Source organism: Xenopus tropicalis, chromosome 8, assembly GCF_000004195.4.
Source record: "Xenopus tropicalis strain Nigerian chromosome 8, UCB_Xtro_10.0, whole genome shotgun sequence".
NCBI classification, from domain to species: domain Eukaryota; kingdom Metazoa; phylum Chordata; class Amphibia; order Anura; family Pipidae; genus Xenopus; species Xenopus tropicalis.
Genome location: NC_030684.2, coordinates 113404844 through 113427102, shown reverse-complemented (window position 1 = coordinate 113427102; position 22259 = coordinate 113404844). Strand labels below are relative to the sequence as shown.

Below are 22259 nucleotides of genomic sequence, written 5' to 3'. Positions count from 1 at the left end.
CTATAGAGTGCATTGGTTATCTTACCCTCCGAGTTTCTATTGTACAGCATTTTACTGCGGCAGCCCGATGTGAGCAGCCAGTAATGTAGGATCACTCAGTTTTAACCTTAGCTATGTAATGTGGAGTTTAGTAGGAGAAACAGAGTCAGATGTTACCATGTGGGCAAGCTATTTCCAGGGGAATTTACAGGCTAATAACAAGGTAGAGCCCAGAAGTATTCCAATAGGGAAGCTCAAGGCTTTAGCACCGTGGGTGGATAACTGAGGAGGGAGTTCACGCACATATCTGGTAACACACTCAAGGGCTGGGAGCATTTATGTGCTCTGCGCAGGGGGATATTTTCTGGGTTCCAAAAACTGACCCTATGTTCAACTACACTGATTGATAATAATAACAGTCGCCTGACATGCTCACCATTTCCCAGGACCACTGCTAATTAGCATGTGTATTAGTAAAGCGCAGGCAAGTTGCAGTTCATGCTATTTTGTGGCAGCTGGAATTGGTACATTTAGTGGTTGTTGCATGGCACTAGGACAGGTATTGGGCTGCAGTTTTTTGTGTAATCTGCAAACACTAATACATAACTTACAATGCCCTGCCCTACATTATTAATTAATAATTTAAATAAACGTGGGCCCAATACAGAACACTGCATGCCCCCACTGAGAACCTTACTCCAAGCAGAGAATGCACCATTATCAATCAACTCTGCACCCGATCCTGTAGCCAGTTTCCTATCCATGTGCAAAATAACTTTACTAAGACAAACAGACCTCAGTTTGTGGGGAACGGTATCAAAAGCTTTGGCATCACATCTACTGCATCCCCAGTCCACCTTCTTACTAACCTCATCATAATAAGCAAGTTTGACATAACCTAGCCATCAAAGTCAAGCAGCCTTTACGTCAAACTACATGGCAATTGGTCGGGCCTTCTGACTGTACTTTAAGCACACAAAATATCTGTAAAGCTGGCCATACACGCACTGATATAATGTGTTGATTGTACGATTTGCGGACAGTGTGCGGGCTCCGAATTATCATCCTGATAATCTTCGTACCATCATTTGTTTAGTGAAGTTAATTGGACAGGTTAGAAAATTTTGGTCAAATAACAATAAGATATCTATGCGTGTATTGTGTATCTGACGATATGCTTGGGGGGGCCTACAATGATTTCTGGGACGACATTTACTTAAAATAATTGGCAGACAACAATTGTATGTTTAGAACATCCTCCAATTTGTTATTTTTAGGACTTTAGATTGCTGCATTTAAACGTTTGTCAGGAAAATTACTAAAATCTGAATGTCTATGGCCCCCATAAGCCTCCTTATTGCTCACTCTTTATTAAGGGAACACTGTCATGACTTTTATGGTGACCTTTTTATTTCTAAATAACACTGTTTACTGTTCTTCATCCAACAAATGTATCTTTATTAGTTGTAATATTGGTGTGTAGGCGCTATCTCAGTGCATTGTGCCTGAGCTTTCAGAAGGAGCCAGTGCTACACATTAGAACTGCTTTCAGGTAACCTATTGTTTCTCCTACTCCCATGTAACTGGAGGAGTCCCAAGTTGGATTTGGATTTCTTACTATTGAGTGCTATTCTGATACCTACTGGGAGCTGCTATCTTGCTACCTTCCCATTGTTCTGCTGATTGGCTGCTGAGAGGGGGGTGATATCATTCCAACTTGCAGCACAGCAGTAAAGTGTGACTGAAGTTTATCAGAGCACAGGTCACATGGCTCTGGCACCCTGGGAAATAAGGAATATGGCTAGCTTTTGTCAGAAAGGACAAAGATGTGTAACAAACAGTAGATTCCCCTATGCAGGCACAAAAAGTGTCAAGCAGTAAAACACCTGTGTTACGCCTAAGTGATACTTCGTTAAACAATATTTCAGGTAAAAAGAATCTATTTTGTTTGTGCAAAACTGAAACACCATCATCATTAGGCAACCAGAAGTAGTCTGGGGATGACGAGAATTGAGGATCTGTAACTGCTTTAAAATTTAATTCATTTCAAGTGATAACAGAAATCTGGAACTACCCAGGGCAGACAGGCAGCTCAGTAAGAAAGCCAAAGACAAAGCCTTTCAACAGATTCATGCGTGTCTCTATATAAAACAGGCAAAGAAAGTGTTAGGCCCTGGGCACACAAAGCGCTTGGTCCACTTCTCTCATCCTGCATTTTTTCTTCAGGCTTAACACAGTTCTGTGTACCTGCACTGAAAAGTACAGCTTCCACCTGAGACCAGGTACACAGAGTGGAAGTCGGCCTGAAAAACACAAAAGCAGGTATTTTTTGGGCCACTCTGCTCCGTGATTCTGCACTTGAGTGGAAGCTGTACTTTTCAGTGCTGGTCCAAGGAGCTGAATAAGTGAGCGGATCCATGGCACATGGGATGTATTCTCTGCCAGCTGAGTATTTAGGCAAGCTTGCAACTTTCTTGACCAGGACAATTTGGTCCATAAGCTGCAAATAGAAGGAACCCATGCCCATAATGCTGAAGCTGTACAAATTTACTTGAACAATGGCACAGGTCCAGGACCTGCAACAACAGAACCAGGCTAAGATATAAAGGGAAGTCTTTCAGTCTAGGTCAATCTGTAAGAGCTCTAACGTACTACAATAAATATTATGGCCATATCACACAACAGAAAAACCCTAAAAAAAAAATTACAATAGCAAAAAAAAAATTACAATAGTAAGTAAATGACTTCCTGTAATAAAATACAACAAATTGTTAATCATTTCCAGGTACTTAAATAAATATACTCAGAAAGATTGATGGACTATTGGACTTTGCTCTTTGTAATTATATTAGCCCAACAAGGCTGGAAATCCCAAGGTCTTTTATCAGCAACCTTTACCTTGTAAACCTTTTATCCCAATGCAACATGATCTTAATATGAAAACTTGGCATTAACAGCAGTAATATAGTCACTAACAAAACAGTCAGTTTAACACAATGCCAATAACAGCCCCTTGCTTTGTAGAATAAAACATTGATTCAGTGGATGGATTTTATTCCTGAAATATGTAAACATTTATATATATGTACATACAATTACTATTTTGTTTCATTTACATGTTAAGCTCCATTCCAAGCACCAACATTGCCCACCCCACTGCCAGGCTCCCACACACACCCACACATGCCCACGTACACACACCACAGATGCTTTGATGTGAAAATAAATCTCAGCCTGCAGCAGGGCTGGGAAAGCACTCTAACGCCTCATAAATGTAATTTATTTCTGTAATTTTAATTAGATTTTTCTATAGAAAAGAACTGTTTTTTTTCTTCTGTAGTTTAATCCTCTGTACTGATAAGTATATCCATGGCATGACAGTGCCATATGTGAAGAGTATAATATTTCTATATAAGTTCCATGCAGCAGCAAATTTCACAAACAAGGCTTGCCACAGCTTTCTCTCTCTACAAGTCCCAATGCATTTTTTTTTAAAAAATACAAAAGAAAAAAAAAAAAGACTAAAAATAATCTGAATCTTCTGCATCATTAAGATATTACTACAGGGATGGCAGGAAGTCATTGCCGAGTGGCAAATCGAACCTGCAGGAACAGTGGTTATGAAATAACAGAGCACTCGTCGGCTTGCCTCAATTTACAGAATGCCCAATGCATCGGCCTGCAGGTTGGGCTGAAGCAGCTGTGGCTGGAGTGGGGGTGGTAACTGTAGAGGAACAAGTGGTGCTGCTAATGGCCCTGGGCTGGAGTGCTGGGCTGATGGGGAGCTGGTGGCACTTGGCGAATCCACAATGTCACCCTCATAAAAAAAGAACTGGCACTGCAGGATGAATGTCTCAATGACAGATTGGTGGTTCTTGGTGGTGGAGAAAAACTCTTTGTTTTCAAAATCTGGCCGCATCAGAGTTGGCCAAAAGCAAATGGAAAGGTTATCGGCTGTCATCAGATTGGTCTTGCTGTGCTGGCTGACTCTGAAAGGGGAAAAAAAAAAATACGTCACAAACAGCAGAATTTAGATTGCACTAAAACAAGGTACAAGAAGCACTGCTGCTAAAAGTAAATTATTAAAGGGGCTGTTCATCTTTAAAAGCTTTTAGTATGTTGTAGAGCATGCTATTCTGACACAATCTGCAGTTGGTCTTAATTTTTCATTACTTGTGTTTACTGAGTTATTTAACTTTTTATTCAGCACCTCTCCACTCCACTACACTGTTTACTTAGCAAATAATTCACTCTAACATTTAACATTTTATTCTTGAACCAACAAATGTATTTTTCTTAGCTGTAATATTGGTGTGTAGGAGCCATCTTAGTGCACAGTGATTGAGTATGAGCTTTCAGAAAGAGAACTGTGTTCAGGTAACCTATTGTTTCTCCTACTTCCATGATACTGGAGGAGTCCCAAGCCGGACTTGCATTTCTTACTATTGAGTGCTATTCTGATATTTACTGGGAGCTGCTATCCCATTGTTTTGGCGATTGGCTGCTGGGAGGGGGGTGATTTCACTTCAACTTGCAGCACAGCAGTAAAGTGTGACTGAAATTTACCAGAGCACAGGTCACATGGCTGTGGCACCCTGGGAAATGAAGAATATGGCTAGCCCCATGTGAAATTTCAAAACTAAATAGAAAAAAAAAAATCTGTGTTTTTGAAAAAGATTTCAATGCAGGATTCTGCTGGAAAAGCTCTATTAACTGATGGGTTTTGAAAAGAACAGGTTTTCCCATGACAGTATTTCTTTAAATTAAATATCAGCTACTCCTTTAAGCAGTGCATTATGCTGCCCAAGGGTAAGAGATGCTTTGTTCAAAACTTGTTGCTTTGTTTGGTAAAGCCAAAATTTTTTTATCATTCTTATCATAATATGGTCCCAGAAAGGCTCATGAAAATGAACCCCATCCCACCTGAAGCTACGTCTATGCGATACCTATGACAGATACCGAGATAGAAATGGAATGTAAATATCCAAGAGAGATCTCTTCCTGAAAGTAAAAATATCTGTCACTACACTAATCTATGTATTGCAAATATTGGGAGAAAAATTATACTCATCTAAAAGCCTGAGTGCTGGTTTATATGTTTTTGCCTATGTGGCTTTCCTTGCATCCCACTGCATCAGTAAGCCTTTAATTAGTGCTGTTTTGACTAATTAAAAAAAAATCAAAATGATTTGAATATTATTTTATCCTTTTTTATTTGTATAACACTAAAAAGCAAATTAACTTAAATCTTAAAAGTTTCCTTCTTTACTTCAGATTAGGATCTGGAACTGTGTATGAGACAATATTAGCAGCAACAAATTTCCATGTTGGCCATTTCAGCATTTGAAAGGGGCACGAAATGAGCTCACCTGTTCAAGTGAGCAATGATAAATCTCAGAACCTCATAGTTGACAGGAGGAAAGCTCCGAAGGATGTCCTTTAGCACTTGCAGCCGCTCCACTTTCTCTGGGATTTCTGTTAGAGATGCAGAACAGAATAAAGGATTGAAGAAGACATTATATGCAGCTTTTTTCACACACAGAAATATCACATATTTAGGTTTTAGATAATATTACTGATCAAATGTCTAAACACAGATAGCTAGTACAAAAGCCCAAATTAATCTTTAATATAATATTACATTATAAAACCATGTTTAAAAATGATTGTAATTTAGTGGTAGTCATACAAGAACACCACTGGTTGGACAGTTTGGCTGATGTTGAAGCCAAAGCATCTTGGCATGTATGGTCACCTTCACTGGAAATTAGGTATCTAGGCAAATCTCGCTTTAAGTTATATTAGAAGGATTGGTGTTTCCAGGACATGCCTGCCACATATTTGCCACACTAAGTGAGACAGTGCACCTCTCCATGCTGTTATTTTGCCAGACAGTCAAACCAGGTTGTAAGTAGTACATGTTGGAAATTATCTGAATACAACCAGCAGTATTATAAATGTAAAGACAGACAGAATAGCAATAGATGTTTTCTCATAGAGTTTATCATTATACAGCCTAATGCCAAAGCCTGGGAGAGTAAATTTGGTGGGCTCTGGTGTTCCCAAAAGAAGTCTAAAAATCAGCTGTCCAGCAAATGTAACCATAATGTAAATATATATATACATTTCCCCTTATTTGTTATCTTGGCGCTTGCATTAGAATTGTCTGTTAAAACAAATATGTGACTTCCTCACCATGGGAAATTTCATTAAGGGCAATGGCAAATGGGGCAATCTGTGGTACCAAAAATGTAGGTGGTGTTGCAAATTGGTCAACACTGCCTGCTATGTCAATTTCCTGAAAATGATATTGCAAGTTGGAAAGTGTCAGGAAGAAAGCCTGGCCATTGGTATTGTTTACACCAAAGAAGAGCTCATAAGAGGGATATGAGAACTAGGTATAAATATATAAGAGAATCAAATGATAAACTCTGAGGCCATATTCACTAGTAGATACTTCAAGAGGATGCAAGGCCATGAATTGAGATTAGAACAAAGGAGGATCCAATTTCTAGGAAAGGGTCGATGCCTTGTTATAGCAAAAATACAAAGTTTATTAACTTGTACAAAGTTGATCCAGGGTCCAGTTGCTTTTTTTAAAGTCAGGGGGAAAATTCCCCTTGGAGCCAAATTGGAGACAGCTTTATATTGATTTATTTTGTCTCCTAAAGCAGAAATCGGGGAGGTTTCATTTGGAAATGCAGAATGCTGCAAGCCTAACACACTTACTTGAGGCTTCAAGCAGATCAGGGTGATGGTTATAGGGTATGAGAGGAGCTGGCAAGTCTGCAAAAAATGCCTTCAGTGCACCCGCCACTGCATTTACAGTCACCTCCATCGAAGCCAAATTCAGATTGTTATCTGTAAAGAAAAATATTTCAGATTAAAAAGTGTTAACTACAAGTGTACACAAGATCAGGGAAACCATGACTATATATAAGAAATCTCCCCTTATATCCAACTGCTATCATGGAAGGGAAAATTTACCCTTTACAACATGGTTTATCTACCGCTTATTTCCCTTTAATGCACAGTACAGTTGGCCCTTCTTGCCTCAAAGAAGCATATTTTTATTTATTCACCTCACTCATTGCCGCATTGCTTGTCAGTTGAGGAATTTGATATATAGACCATTATACAAGCAACCCATACAAATCAGTGGACCTGATAAAGCTGAAAAAGTCTTACCTAGGTAATGGATGTCCTGCTTACAAACCAATTCTTATTACTGTTATATGTCAGTTCACCAAGGGGCACCTTTAACTATAGTAGTTCCACATTTAACTACCCCCACCCCCTAATAAAAGAGAGAGTGGGTAATTTCAAAGGCTTGCGTGTGTACACTGGAGCTATTAAAGGAACAGTAACACTAAAAAATTAAAAATGTTTTAAAATAATTAAAATATAATGTACTGTTGCCCTGCACTGGTAAAAGTTGTGTGTTTGCTTCAGAAAGACTCCTATAGTTAATAGAAATAGCTGCTGTGTAGCCATGGGGGCAGCCATTTAAATTGAAAAAAGGAGAAAAGGCACAGGTTACATAAGAAGATACCAGATAAACTGTGTAGAATACAATGGGAATTGGCTACTTATCTGTTATCTGCTTAGCAACCTGTGCCTTTTCTCCATTTTTCAATTGAAATGGCTGCCCCCATGGCTATACAGCAGGGTATTTATATAAACTGCAGTAGTGTTTATGAAGAAAACACACAACTTTTACCAGTGCAGAGCAATAGTATATAATATATTAATTATTTTTATACACTTTCATTTTTTGGTGTTACTGTTCCTTTTTAAGGCAGCAAATCATTCACTTTGGGCCACCTATGCTCAGGCCACTAAGCTTGTATAAAGAATACTTTTGACAAAGCAAGCAATGTGTCAGCTTTCACTTATATGTACTGTATAAATTACTTTATACAGTATATACATGCAGGCTTAACAGTATTTAAAAGGGAAACAGTAGTCCCAACTATCACAAACACTGTATATTTTTCCTTTAAATCAAATAAATAGATATAAAATACAAATAATGTCACACATGCACACAGTGAACGATAAAGGGGTATGAACATTGAGATCCCAAGAGATACCCATGCAGGAAGTGAAGTTTAGGGCACAGCCGCAAAGCAAAACTTAAGTGACATTAGTTGCAAAATAAACAATAGATAATGAAAAAAGGCAGGGGAGTTTACGTACATGGAACTGCTAGTAATGATATAAAGAATGATGTTACCACCAATGACCAAGGAATAAATGCAGCATGGGAGGAGAAGAAAAAAAGGGGAAACGGTTTTGTTTTGATTACTGGGAGCCAAGAAAATGCCTTTTTAGCTGCAGCAATGTGAAATGTTAAAAGATGACACAGATAAGACATTGAAAGTGATCAATAAAAAAATACCAGGCAATGAGATTTTTGTGAAGAAATTGCTACATGCAGCATAGAGTGGTTAGCACTGCTGCAGAGCTGGGGGTTCTATCTGCAATGTATGTGTATTTTCTTTAGATGTATGTGTGGGTTTTGTCTAGCACACTCCAGTGTATTCCATTATTCCAAACATACCGGCAGGTTAACTGGCTCCTAATGAATTGTAAATGCAATAGGGTTTCAAATTGTAAGCTCTATGGACAAGATCACATGATGAACAGTGTCCATAAACTAATGTGTGATTTGTCAGTGTTCACTCATTCTTATGTTAGCATGTAAAAACAGTTAAAATCAGATATCACATATGGGTCTGAGTTACTATTAGGGCTCGTACACACGGGTTTATCGCTGCATTCCCCTGTGGTGGAGTTTACCTGTGTTTCACCGCAACACAGGATGAAGCACAATCCTTTCGTTTTTACAGGGCTGTACTGGCACAGACTTATGTAAGCTCTGAATGCAGGTGGAAGCAACATGATGCATTCTGCTCTTTAATGTGCCTGTGTCAGTACAGCCCCGTAAAAAATCATGGATTGCATTTCGCCCTGCACAGCCTTGTGGTGGAACACAGAAGAACTCCACTGCAGAATGCAAAACGCCCGTGTGTGCGAGCCCTTACAAGCATGGTGCAAAACTGATGTATCCCTGCTGAATTTTAAACACCCTGTGTTTCCACCTGAGGGATATAGCTTTATAAAAGGAATTTGTCTGGGCAACTCTAATTGATAAGCAAAGCTATTTCAAACCTTCTTTATGGGCGTTAAGTCAAAATGATCAGTATCTTTTCCACCCAATTTGAAGTACCAGAATAATGGCAAAATTCTTCCCTATATAGTTTGTAATGTTTAACCCTACTATCATTGATGGGGGTATAAAAGCCTTCAAGAAATGGTTAAATAAAGCAAAATAACAGAGTGAGGAACATTCTGAGCTGTGCTGCTATGCCTAGCCTGTGATAACAGGATTCCGAGAGGATTATTTTGGGATGCTCTCAATTTGGAATTGGCTTTCGAAGTAATCCATGTTAATCTGCACTGCAATTTAAATGTAAATGCTATGTGGATGTGTTTAGGCCTCATTCACATCACAGACTTGAATCATATCCTAGTTATTTCATTAGCTTGGTAAAAAGAGAGACCCCCCCCCCCCCCCCCATGAGAATGTCATTCAACCTACTAGATAGGAGAAATACAAATTCAAGAAATTGCAACTCTATTTGTTGCCTTTGGTTGGACAGGGTTCTAACTACATAATATAAACAGACCCATGATTCACAAAGATGTTGGACTATTATGAAATTCTTATGAAATGGCCATACAGCATGAGTCTGCAGTGTGAATGAGTACTGGGGGCAAAAAAGCACTGCTGTCTCGAGCATTTGCCAAAAAATTAGAAGCATGCCAAATGTAAAAAGCTACAGCGAGAGCAAGCTTATCAGCTGGTTCTTATCTGCAAAGTTTAAGCCTGATGCAACACAGGGTGACCACAAATCCACATCTATGCTTCTAAAATCTGATTGTTGTGCGTGCACCTGGAGCCATTGCATCAGCACAGGTACAGAAACCCGAAGCAGAGAGCAGCTTTGCGCCATATTCCTATTCGTGTGTCTGCACTCAGGCCAACACAATGGCCACGGGTGCATGCACAACAATCAGATTTTTGAAGTGTAGGGGCAGATTCTTGGCCTGTGCTTAACCACTGCCCGAGGATCCACCCCATGTGGCATTAGACTGTGCAAAATCACAACGTTTGCTGTCCGCAACAAGAGATGTGTAGAAGAAAATGCTATCTGTAAGACAGGCAGATTTTCTAAACAAAATTAAAAATGGTACATGCAGCAGAACACCCAGAGTATATTTGGCTGCCATGTCTCTAAATGTAACTACTACTGTACTATATGTCTGGATGTTCATCTGGCATCTTCTACAAAGTTTTAGAAGTCAGAACTAACAGAACACAGAAAAGGGGTTTGCTGCCTGACCATTTAAAATCTTCATTGATAGGCAACAAAACATCCAGATTGGCATCAGATTTGTTATATTGACTTGCAGGTCATGTGACCGTCACGTAAAACTGCAGTGGTCAATGTTTTTAGTAGCAACAATAAAAACAATAAAACTGAGTGGAATTGTCCCCAACAACATCCCACTGCGAACAAGTAAAACTGAACAGGTATCATATGAGTGGGTAAAATACAGCTGTGGTGACTCAAACTGTCTGCAACCGAAAACTAAATGTTTTTTATCTGTACTGTCTTGGCTGAACAGCTTATTGTGCACTTCATTTTATTTCAAACCATGTTGGAAAAAGGAGTATGGTGAATTTACCCCTCCTAGGTCTGTCGATTTCTTTAACTAATACCTAGGTCTGTCTTTCTGTGGGGGGTTGGCCTATGTTTAATCAGGATTTACTTTAATTAGTCAAACTCACCTTGATCAAACTGTTTTTGAATGTTATCTTGGTCAGTCTTATAACCACTAACTCGGTACAGACCTTCGGCACTCAGCCCTGGGAAACAAGGAAAAAACAAAATGGAGTCAAGATTCTGCCAACATGCAATCAACATGAATATGGCTTGTACATACATACTTTTGGCCAATGCGTTAATAAGTAAATTCCCAATTGCTCAATATATATAACTTTGAGAAAGGCCGAAACATCAGTCTCTGTTATTTTGCTGCAATACATTTTTTATCACGATAAGTCCTGTGTGGAGCGGCCAGTGTTTTCTACCATTATCTACACATTAACTTAAGGACTGCACCCAGACAAAGGATTTCCTTATTTTTCGTGAGTGCCTACCTGTTGGGACTATTATATATATATATCTATCTATATATCTATATATATAAAATTTTCAATTCAAGTCCTATTTATTGGTCTGACATTAAGCAATGATATTGACCCTTTACAGAATACAGTGTTTCCAGAGGAAAGTCCCCTTCATACTTGCAACTGGGTCCTGGCTGTAATCTAACATGGACCATTTCACTCATTCCTTTAGGCTGATGTCCCATGGAGAAATTAGTCGCCAATGATAGATCTCTGCTACCGCGGGCAACTAATTTCTCCATCGCACCTTTCCACCAGCAACAGAGGGAATGGCCAGTGGAAAAGCCTACACAATCCTTCGGTTTTCCAAAGTGGCAGAAAGTTGCCTGCAGGAGGAAACTTTACCTGACTTCGGAAAACCAAAGCAATGCGTATGCCTTTCCACCACCCATTCTTTTTGTTGCTGGTAGAAAGGCATGCTGGGGAGATCACTTGCGGCAGCAGAGATCTCTCTTGCAGGCTCCTAAATCTCTCCGTGGGACATTAGACTTTAACATAATAAAACAGAAGGCTGATAAAAAAAAAAAAAAAAAGCAAAAAGACAAGCCTGCGGCATTTATTTATTTATTTTTAAATTTCCTAGGGGGGAAATAGAAAAACTATTTGTTTTGGGAAAAAATCCAAAACAAATTTGCACTACTGTAATAAGATATATAACACTCTTTGCAAGTCCAATATGTAAACCATATAATTATAATGTCAGATACTTTCCACCTTGCAGTTTAGCTACAGCTCTCCTTTAACTGTACCAAACCTCTGTTGTTAATTCCAAGTCCGTTTCAGTGACAAAAGAAAGAAAGATGGCAGGTGAGCCACAAAGGATACAAACAGGCTGAGGAGCATGGCATATGCAAACAATTCCCTGTTTGATAGAGACCATACTTCCTTTCCCCCCAAAACCAGATGTTATAATGAGGAGTTTGTTCTTGTAGATGTGTATGTGTTTTGCTCGCCGCTGGGAATAACTTTCAGCATTTTCTTTGCAGCACAGATGGAGCACTAAGTGAACACAGATTCCATGTCAAACAATCCAATGCCCTGAAACTCCCTTGTGAAACTCAAACTAAATAAGGCCCCGCAGCCTGCAATGTAATGATCCAAAGGCTTCTCTTGTACTGGGATACAAACTATACAAATTCAGGAGAGGGTTATTTATGCCTTGCCATAAAATATTTGCCCTATTTATTTGAATGCCCTTAAAGTAAAGCTATTAATAAAGCTGTTATTTAACTGCTTGAAAACTCCCTTTTTAGTGAAGCAATACAAACAGAAAAATCGAGCATTAATCAAATATACACATGCACGCTGTGACTACCCTTGTCATAATATAATCGGAGAACCTAATTAATACAGGACACATTAAGCAGGAAATGTAAGCCGATTACTTTAAAATACTTTTTCCTACAACCTCCATATACACAATACAGAGTTCTGCCTTGTCTTTACACTAAGGGGCTGATTTACTAATCCACGAACGGTCCGAAGGCGTCCGCATGCGTTTTTTTCGTAATGATCTGTATTTTGCGATTTTTTCGGAAATTGTCGCAACTTTTTCGTAGCCGTTACGACTGTTTCGCAAAATGTCGCAACTTTTTCGTAGCGTTACGACTTCAGTATCGTGACTTTTCTTGGGCCGGGTTGGAGCTGCAGAGTGCCATTGAGTCCTATGGGAGGCTTCCAAAATCATGCAAAGTCTGAAAGTTTTGCCCGCCGGTTACGAGCGCTCAATACGAAAAAGTCACAACAATGTAAGAGCAAATCGTAACGGCTACGAAAAAGTCGCGACTTTTCACGCAAGTCGTAACAGCTACGAAAAAGTTGTGACAATTCACGATAAAGTTGTAACGGCGACGAAAAAAATCGCAAAAATACGAAAAAGTCGCAAAATGTTCGTTTCCAATCCGAATTTTTCCCATTCGGATTTGAATTTGTGGATTAGTAAATCAGCCCCTTAGGCTTTAACTTTGGAAGAACGGCCTGTAATATAAGGATAGCCTCAAAACCTACAGGCCTCAGAGCTGCAATGTACTTTCCTCATTTGTTTGAACGAAACCTGGATACGTAGCATTTACATTAGTGGTCCTAAGCTTTTGCCAGTGATATAAATGTGGATATCACTGGAAGTTAAAGGATAGGGTAATACATTAGGCTCGTGCCAAATGTGGCTGACTCTTGGCCTGCGTATAAACGCCCCTGGCATTAGCCTATCTAACTGCACTGCTTAATTTAGTAGGACTAAGATTTCCACAAAATGACTAATTATATTAAGTTCTCGGTTTGTTTATATTTTAATACTAAAGGGCAAGTATTGCCAACCATTACTGATCACTGGAGGCAAATCAAAAACCACAGGGTTTTTAATGAAGGCATATAATGGCCAGGCAAAAAAGCTTTTTTTTTGTTTTTGTTTTTGGCTGGCTGTCTCTTTGTAAAACACTACAGTTAGGTGTATATATTTATGAGTAAATGTATACCCGCTGTAGAGATATACACCTTTGGTAAGTTTCTTATGCCTGGATATGCTTTTCAGTGAAACATGGCAGGGGGGGTACTTGTGCTTGACTTTAAAACAATGATAGGCATAAGCCTGACAATAATAGCCAACAACTAAGAAGCATCATATCAGCCACTATGGGTATGTTGATTGAAAGAAACAAACAAGCAGTCAGCCCATTTAGATGAATATAAACTTGACTTTCAGGGCTTATAATTAAGCAAATATTAAAGCATTTATTGGCAAACTGCCTCATAATAGGAGCATTTGGAATCCAAGGCATTTTTATTTCAAGGATAAAGGATATTGAGCACAGTAAACCCAGGAGGAAACTGTGACATTGCTGGGTACTGAGAAAGAACACATTTCTAATTTTATCACTGTGCTGCTCCCTGAACTAGTTTCCTTCTAAACAGTTAAAACCCCTCTGTTTAATAAAGCAAAGTGGGTTAAACAAGATAATCAGTCTGTGTACGGCCAACCTTTACTATTCATACTCATTTTTACATCAGTGGTCGACTGGTCTTTTGCCTAAGTTCTGTTCCTGTGTGAGACATTATCAACTCCCTGCGGCCTTGGGCAAGTATCTGTGCCTCAGGGCCCATAAAGTGAAGTTCTATTGTGCAGCAGTTTACCAAACCCGTAACAATATTTGTGTACAGCTCGGCGTATAATTAGAACTATTGTAGTCAACATTGCAGTTACATTGCATTGCAAAACCTTATAGGGATAGTTCACCTCTAAAATAAAGATTTGTTTTGTTCTTTTAATTTTTAACTTGTCCAATCAACAAACCTACTGATCTCCATGGTACAGAAATCTCAGTATGGATAAACTGCCTCAACACACATGCACTAAAAATCATACAAAACCATTATAGGCACATGTAAAACAGCTCCACTGAAGAATGGCCATAAATGCAGGCCAAGAATCAATCCCTACACTCGAATCAGCACATTGTGTGTCTTCACCTAGAGCCACTGTGTTGGCCCGAGTGCACTCACAGAGAGCTGGCATTACACCATGGAATATACATAGGAGACTGCCTGATTTAAAAGATAAGTAATAAAAATCTATCACTAACAATAACATTTTAACCTTATAGAGCAACGTGTCTATGAAGATTCTCATTCTTCCAGGTCATGATATACAGTATCTAGTAGAATTAAGTCTAAAACAACTGGACTTTTCTGAGTTTTTTCTTGTACCTTCTTACACCTGTCAGTTTCTGCTAACACCTAACTGAACAAGTTCAATGGAACCATTGTGATTGGATGTCTGTGACCCTATTACCATCAAGAGTTTAAATACCGGGGAATTCCCTACCAGTCATTTGAACTGAAGAAGCCACTCGATGAGTGGTGAAACATTTTCAAGAAAAAACTCAGAAAAGTCCAGTTGTTTTAGACTTAATTCTACTAGATACTTATAGAGCAACAAGTTTTTGGCTGCTATCAACAGTGGCCCCCATCTGAAAGCAGGAAAAAGGCCAAAGAGGAAGGCAAGGGATTCACAATCTATGCAAATAAGAAATTAAAACCTAAAACTACTAGGAACAGGACATTGCGTAAGAGAAAGTATACTGGCTGAATACCTGGAAGTGCCATACGGAAAAATACACTTCAGAATGTATTCTTAGATACTTAGATGCCTACTCCAAACCATTTTACAATATAAGCATTTTTTGTGCATGTGCGTCAACACTTTTGGGCTAAAATGTCTCACAGAAAATACACATTAAGATGTAAACTGATACAAACATTTACAGAAATGGTTGATTAGTCAATCTCTTCAATTAATAATAGCTAGTATCTAAGAATAATGCTGACTTTGCCCCCAGCTCCGGTCTGCAGTTCAGCACTCTACTACACTGATGTCTCAGGCAATAGCACATATTAGCAGACACATTTAACAATGGAAGTCTCCTCATTAAAACGTGTGACAAGACGACCAATTAGTATCTCACTCTTGCACTTTTCTCTTACACTATGAGAGCTGACAATGCTTTATGTGAGCAATCTTTTTTTTTCTGGTTTCTCTAAATACCAACAGACAAAACAAACTGCAAACTATTTTTGGATCAGAATAGGATGAAAATTGAAAGTGGTATAGGGTAACGAAGTCTTTCCAGCATATAAAACCAGGGTTAGTAGCTACTGCCTCTTCCCCAGGCAAGAAAATTCAAATACATGAAACATTATGTTATAGTAAAAAGTACAATGCCTGATCTTATGTAACTATTTTATACATTGCTCTAGCCATGGGCACTTTGTCTTTGCCATCTAAGAAATTGGGTTAAAAGACAAATATTTGTTCTAAACGTTTTATAGTAGTGCCGGGAGCTGAAGAAAAATAGCATAATAGTTTTTGTAGCAAACTTTATGAATATGGCTTTTCCTGCATGTTTCAAACCTCTCTGAAACTAGGAATACTCATGCTATTTGCGTTTGGTGCTCAGCCGCTTTCCCTAGCACTCTGATCTATATCATGCTATTAAACATTGCCGTTTTACAATCTGAAAAAGAAAAGGTACTATAAACAGCTGGTTTAATGCTAGCTTCAGGCCTCCTCTATTGTAGTTTTTTTATTGTTCATAAAAGAGCATGTTTCAAACATTTTTTTTACAGCATCACATTTAAGAACAACACTGCATCTTCCTTGCCGGAAACAATGTTACGTTTCGGTCTAAAAAAAAAAAAAGAGTGGTGCTGTTCAACCAATAAGCACATCAGAGGTTCAATAAAGGTAACATATTGCTTTAGCTACAATTTCCTTTAACCCTTTTACTGCCAGCCATTTTGGTCAAAGCGGAACTTGTATTGCCAGACAGTTTTTGAACATTTTGCACTGTTTCACTTTAGGGGCCTTTCCTCGGGGGGACTTTTAGTTTACCAAGGAAAACAATATATCGTTTTTTTCAGAACAACCTAAGCTTTCAAAATATGGTAGAATTTTTGTGTAATTCCAATTCTGTAACAAGATATAGGCTTCTAAATGTCTAAAAATGCAAAAAAAATCAAATTTTCCATAATATAATCACACATACTAGAAACAAAAATTATTTTATGCACGAATATACAACTGATTTGGAAAGTCCCATGTCTCCTGAACGTGCCAATACCAAATATATATAGTTTTATGGAGATTTCTCACTTGTATAGGTCAAAAACTCCCAGCAGTACACTACCAAATTCCCAAAGCACTGCTCCAAAAAAACTGCATACTTTGGATTTCAAGGCCAAAATTCCACTAACAGAAGGTTTATCCCAGAAAATTGTACATTTTTGGAAAGAACAGATTCTGGGGAATATAGAATAGGCACAACTGTCTGTCTACTCCAAACTATCAAGTCGCAATGCTTTCCTAAAGTTATTGGTTTTTATCAAAATTTGTGATTTTTTTTTAAAAATCGCTTCAAAGCTTCTAGTCTATAGTATCTTATCTCCTACAGGTCATAAAGTAACCAAATAAAACACCCTAAATATGAATGCCTGGGGTCCACTGAACAGTTTGATGCCCAATATGTATAGGTTTACCCAAGTATGTGGCATGTAGGGGCCCCAATGTGAACATACCCCATATGAACTGTCATTTCTGTCATTTCAGCTTCTGCAAAATCAACACATTTACATCATTATATGTGGGATGAAGCTAGTAAAAAGTACGCTCACCCCAGAAAGTCATATATTTTTGGAAAGTACACATTCCCCCGAATCTAAAATGGGTACCCATGTCTTTCTACTCCAAAGTACCAAGCCGCACAGCTTTTCTAAAGTTAGCAATTTTGATGACATTTCCAAAAATCCCCTCAAAGCTTCCAATTTGAAGCATCTTATCTCCCACATAGCATTAGGTACCAAGATAAAACACCCTGAATTTGAACACCAGGGGTCCACTGAACAGTTTGATGCCCAATATGTATAGGTTTACCCAAGTATGTGGCATGTAGGGGCCCCAATGTGAACATACCCCCATATATACTGTCATTTCTGTCATTTCAGCTTCTGCAAAATCAACACATTTACATCATTATATGTGGGATAAAGCTAGTAAAAAGTATGCTCACCCCAGAAAGTCATATATTTTTGGAAAGTACACATTCCCCCGAATCTAAAATGGGTACCTATGTCTTTCTACTCCAAAGTACCAAGCCGCACAGCTTTTCTAAAGTTAGCAATTTTGATGACATTTCCAAAAATCCCCTCAAAGCTTCCACTTTGAAGCATCTTATCTCCCACATAGCATTAGGTACCAAGATAAAACACCCTGAATTTGAACGCCAGGGGTCCACTGAACAGTTTGATGCCCAATATGTATAGGTTTACCTAAGTATGTGGCATGTAGGGGCCCCAATGTGAACATACCCCCATATGAACTGTCATTTCTGTCATTTCAGCTCCTGCAAAATCAACACATTTACATCATTATATGTGGGATAAAGCTACAAAAAAGTACGCTCACCCCAGAAAGTCATATATTTTTGGAAAGTACACATTCCCCCGAATCTAAAATGGGTACCCATGTCTTTCTACTCCAAAGTACCAAGCCGCACAGCTTTTCTAAAGTTAGCAATTTTGATGACATTTCCAAAAATCCCCTCAAAGCTTCCACTTTGAAGCATCTTATCTCCCACATAGCATTAGGTACCAAGATAAAACACCCTGAATTTGAACACCAGGGGTCCACTGAACAGTTTGATGCCCAATATGTATAGGTTTACCCAAGTATGTGGCATGTAGGGGCCCGAATGTGAACATACCCCCATATATACTGTCATTTCTGTCATTTCAGCTCCTGCAAAATCAACACATTTACATCATTATATGTGAGATAAAGCTACAAAAAAGTACGCTCACCCCAGAAAGCCATATATTTTTGGAAAGTACACATTCCCCCGAATCTAAAATGGGTACCCATGTCTTTCTACTCCAAAGTACCAAGCCGCACAGCTTTTCTAAAGTTAGCAATTTTGATGACATTTCCAAAAATCCCCTCAAAGCTTCCATTTTGAAGCATCTTATCTCCCACATAGCATTAGGTACCAAGATAAAACACCCTGAATTTGAACGCCAGGGGTCCACTGAACAGTTTGATGCCCAATATGTATAGGTTTACCTAAGTATGTGGCATGTAGGGGCCCCAATGTGAACATACCCCCATATATACTGTCATTTCTGTCATTTCAGCTCCTGCAAAATCAACACATTTACATCATTATATGTGGGATAAAGCTACAAAAAAGTACGCTCACCCCAGAAAGTCATATATTTTTGGAAAGTACACATTCCCCCGAATCTAAAATGGGTACCCATGTCTTTCTACTCCAAAGTACCAAGCCGCACAGCTTTTCTAAAGTTAGCAATTTTGATAACATTTCCAAAAATCCCCTCAAAGCTTCCACTTTGCAGCATCTTATCTCCCACATAGTGTTAGGTACCAAGATAAAACACCCTAAATTTGAACGCCAGGGGTCCACTGAACAGTTTGATGCCCAATATGTATAGGTTTACCTAAGTATGTGGCATGTAGGGGCCCCAATGGGAACATACCCCCATATGATCTATCATTTCAGCTCCTGCAAAATCAACACATTTACATCCTTTATGTGGGATAATGCTACAAAAAAAGTACATTCACCCCAGAAAGCCATATATTTTTGGAAAATACACATCCCCCCGAATCTATAATGGGTAAATATTTCTTATTGCTACAAAGTACCAAGCTGTAAAGCTTTCCTAAGTTTGCAGATTTATATGACATTTTCGAAAATTGCATAAAAATGTTGCAATTTGCCGCATTTATCTCTCACAATTTCTTGATAAAGATCAGATAAAGACAAATCACCCCAAAAAGGAACACCAGAGGTCTACTGAACAGTTTGATGCCCAATATGCATAGATATACCAAAGTCTGCGGTATGTACTGAACCCTAAATGAAAATAGCGCATAAGGATTTCTCGCCTGCCAGCTCAGCTTTTGCACACAGAGCCCCCTGTCAGTGTATTATGTGCCAAAACTTCCCCTAACTATACAGATCCCCCACAAAACCATATATTTTTGGAAAGTACACATTCTGACAAATCCAACAAGGGTAAAGGGTCCTTTCTACACCAAAGTACCAATCTGCAGAGCTTTCCTAAAGTTATTGGTTTTTATGACATTTCAGAAAATCGCCTAAAAATGTTGCAATTTGTCGCATTTATCTCACACAATTTCTTGCGTACAAAGGCAAGTCACCCCAAATAGGAACACCAGAGGCCTACTGAACAGTTTGATGCCCAATATGCATAGATATACCAAAGTCTGCGGTATGTACTGAACCCTAAATGAAAATAGCGCATAAGGATTTCTCGCCTGCCAGCTCAGCTTTTGCACACAGAGCCCCCTGTCAGTGTATTATGTGCCAAAACTTCCCCTAACTATACAGATCCCCCACAAAACCATATATTTTTGGAAAGTACACATTCTGACAAATCCAACAAGGGTAAAGAGTCCTTTCTACACCAAAGTACCAATCTGCAGAGCTTTCCTAAAGTTATTGGTTTTTATGACATTTCAGAAAATCGCCTAAAAATGTTGCAATTCGTCGCATTTATCTCACACAATTTCTTGCGTACAAAGGCAAGTCACCCCAAATAGGAAAACCAGAGGTCTACTGAACAGTTTGATGCCCAATATGCATAGATATACCAAAGTCTGCAGTATGTACTGAACCCTAAATGAAAATAGCGCATAAGGATTTCTCGCCTGCCAGCTCAGCTTTTGCACACAGAGCCCCCTGTCAGTGTATTATGTGCCAAAACTTCCCCTAACTATACAGAGACCCCCACAAAACCATATATTTTTGGAAAGTACACATTCTGACAAATCCAACAAAGGTAAAGAGTCCTTTCTACACCAAAGTACCAAGCCGCAAAGCTTTCCTAAAGTTATCGGTTTTTATGACATTTCAGAAAATCGCCTAAAAATGTTGCAATTTGCCGCATTTATCTCACACAATTTCTTGCGTACAAAGGCAAGTCACCCCAAATAGGAACACCAGAGGCCTACTGAACAGTTTGATGCCCAATATGCATAGATATACCAAAGTCTGCGGTATGTACTGAACCCTAAATGAAAATAGCGCATAAGGATTTCTCGCCTGCCAGCTCAGCTTTTGCACACAGAGCCCCCTGTCAGCGTATTATGTGCAGTAACCCCCCCCTAACTATACAGTGACCCCCAGAAAACCATATATTTTTGGAAAGTACACATTCTGATGAATTCAAAATAGGTAAAGTTATTTTTGTACACCAAAGTTACACCTGGCAAAGCTACGCTAAAAACAGATCAGGAACACTTATATAGGGATAAAATGTGATAAAACCACAAAAATTGTGCAAATCAGTGAAACAACAAAATAAGTTACATGACAGTGTAATTAGTGGCCAGAATATCTGATCCAATAGTTACGCTGTCAAAATAAACAGTTTTTAGGTAAAAGAAAATAAAAACAAAGTGGTAAAATGAAGAAAAAAAAAAAAAAAAAAGCAAAACAAAAAAAAACCAAAGTGTTTGTGTATACATGTGTGTACATGTGTAAAAGTTGTGTGATAGTGTGTAAGTGTGTATATGAGTGTAAATAAGTGTATAAAAGTGTGAAAAATGAAAAAAAAAAAAAAAAAAAAATAAAATAAAAAAATGCTAAAATGTGTGCTGTAAGTGTGTGTAAATGTATGTAAGTGTGTATAAATGTATGTAAATGTGTGTATAAGTGTGTAAAAGTGTGTAAATGCAATAAAAAAAAAAAGTCCTTACCTGTTCCTGAAGACCGATCGCCTCCTTCCTCATTTGGGCCGGCGCTGGGGGAGAGGGAGGAAGCAGGAAGCAGCAGATGCGATGCGATCGCATCTGCTGCTTCCTGGAGGGTCCTGCGAGCGATCGGCTCGCAGGACCCTGATGACAGCCCCCCTGGCACATTGCCCAGGGGGGCTGTCATTGTTAGAAGCCCTCTGCAGCGGCGGCACATGCCGCCGCTGCAGAGGGCAGCGCTTAAACGCCAACGACGTATGAGACACGTCGTTGGCGTTTAAGCCCTTTTACTGCCAGCACGTATGCCATACGTGCTTGGCAGTAAAAGAGTTAAATGCTTGACTCAAAACATTGGGTGTTTAGTTGTAACAGGGGAAATATGTTAGATAAGAATAATCAGCTGCTAAAACCCAAACTAAAATAATAGATTTTCAGCAACATCCTTACCGGCGGTCATCCAAGTTCTGATATCCCTATGGTTGCTATAACTACAGCTCATAACATCAAAGGAAAAATAACGAAGGCAACTGCCAGAGATGAGTGGGGAGGTTGGCAGCTATTTCCAAAGCTTCTTTATATAAGAACAGACAGGAGATTGGGCTACAAAACTGACAAACCTGCCTCCGTGACCCCAGTATCAGAACCAAAAGATGATAAACATAGTGTGTTACAGAACAGGGGCCAAGAGAAAATAAACACCTTTGACTATATGCTTTTACAAACCATCCAAAAACA

The 22259-nt window shown here is 38.9% G+C and overlaps 1 protein-coding gene across 4 annotated transcripts in view; it reads right to left on the bottom strand.

Moving 5' to 3' along the window:
- Nucleotides 1–3012: 3012 nt before the first annotated feature.
- The window catches only part of arhgap5 (Rho GTPase activating protein 5), a 52072-nt gene continuing 32825 nt past the window's right edge, over nucleotides 3013–22259 (bottom strand). For all 4 annotated transcript variants that reach the window (XM_012969113.3, XM_004917274.4, XM_012969115.3 and 1 more), the window contains 4 exons: nucleotides 10838–10915; nucleotides 6709–6840; nucleotides 5349–5454; nucleotides 3013–3968 (listed from right to left, as the gene is read on the bottom strand). In XM_012969113.3, the coding sequence (XP_012824567.1) occupies nucleotides 3635–3968; nucleotides 5349–5454; nucleotides 6709–6840; nucleotides 10838–10915 (650 nt within the window). In that variant the 3' untranslated portion in view covers nucleotides 3013–3634. The remainder of the gene's footprint in view (nucleotides 3969–5348; nucleotides 5455–6708; nucleotides 6841–10837; nucleotides 10916–22259) is intronic.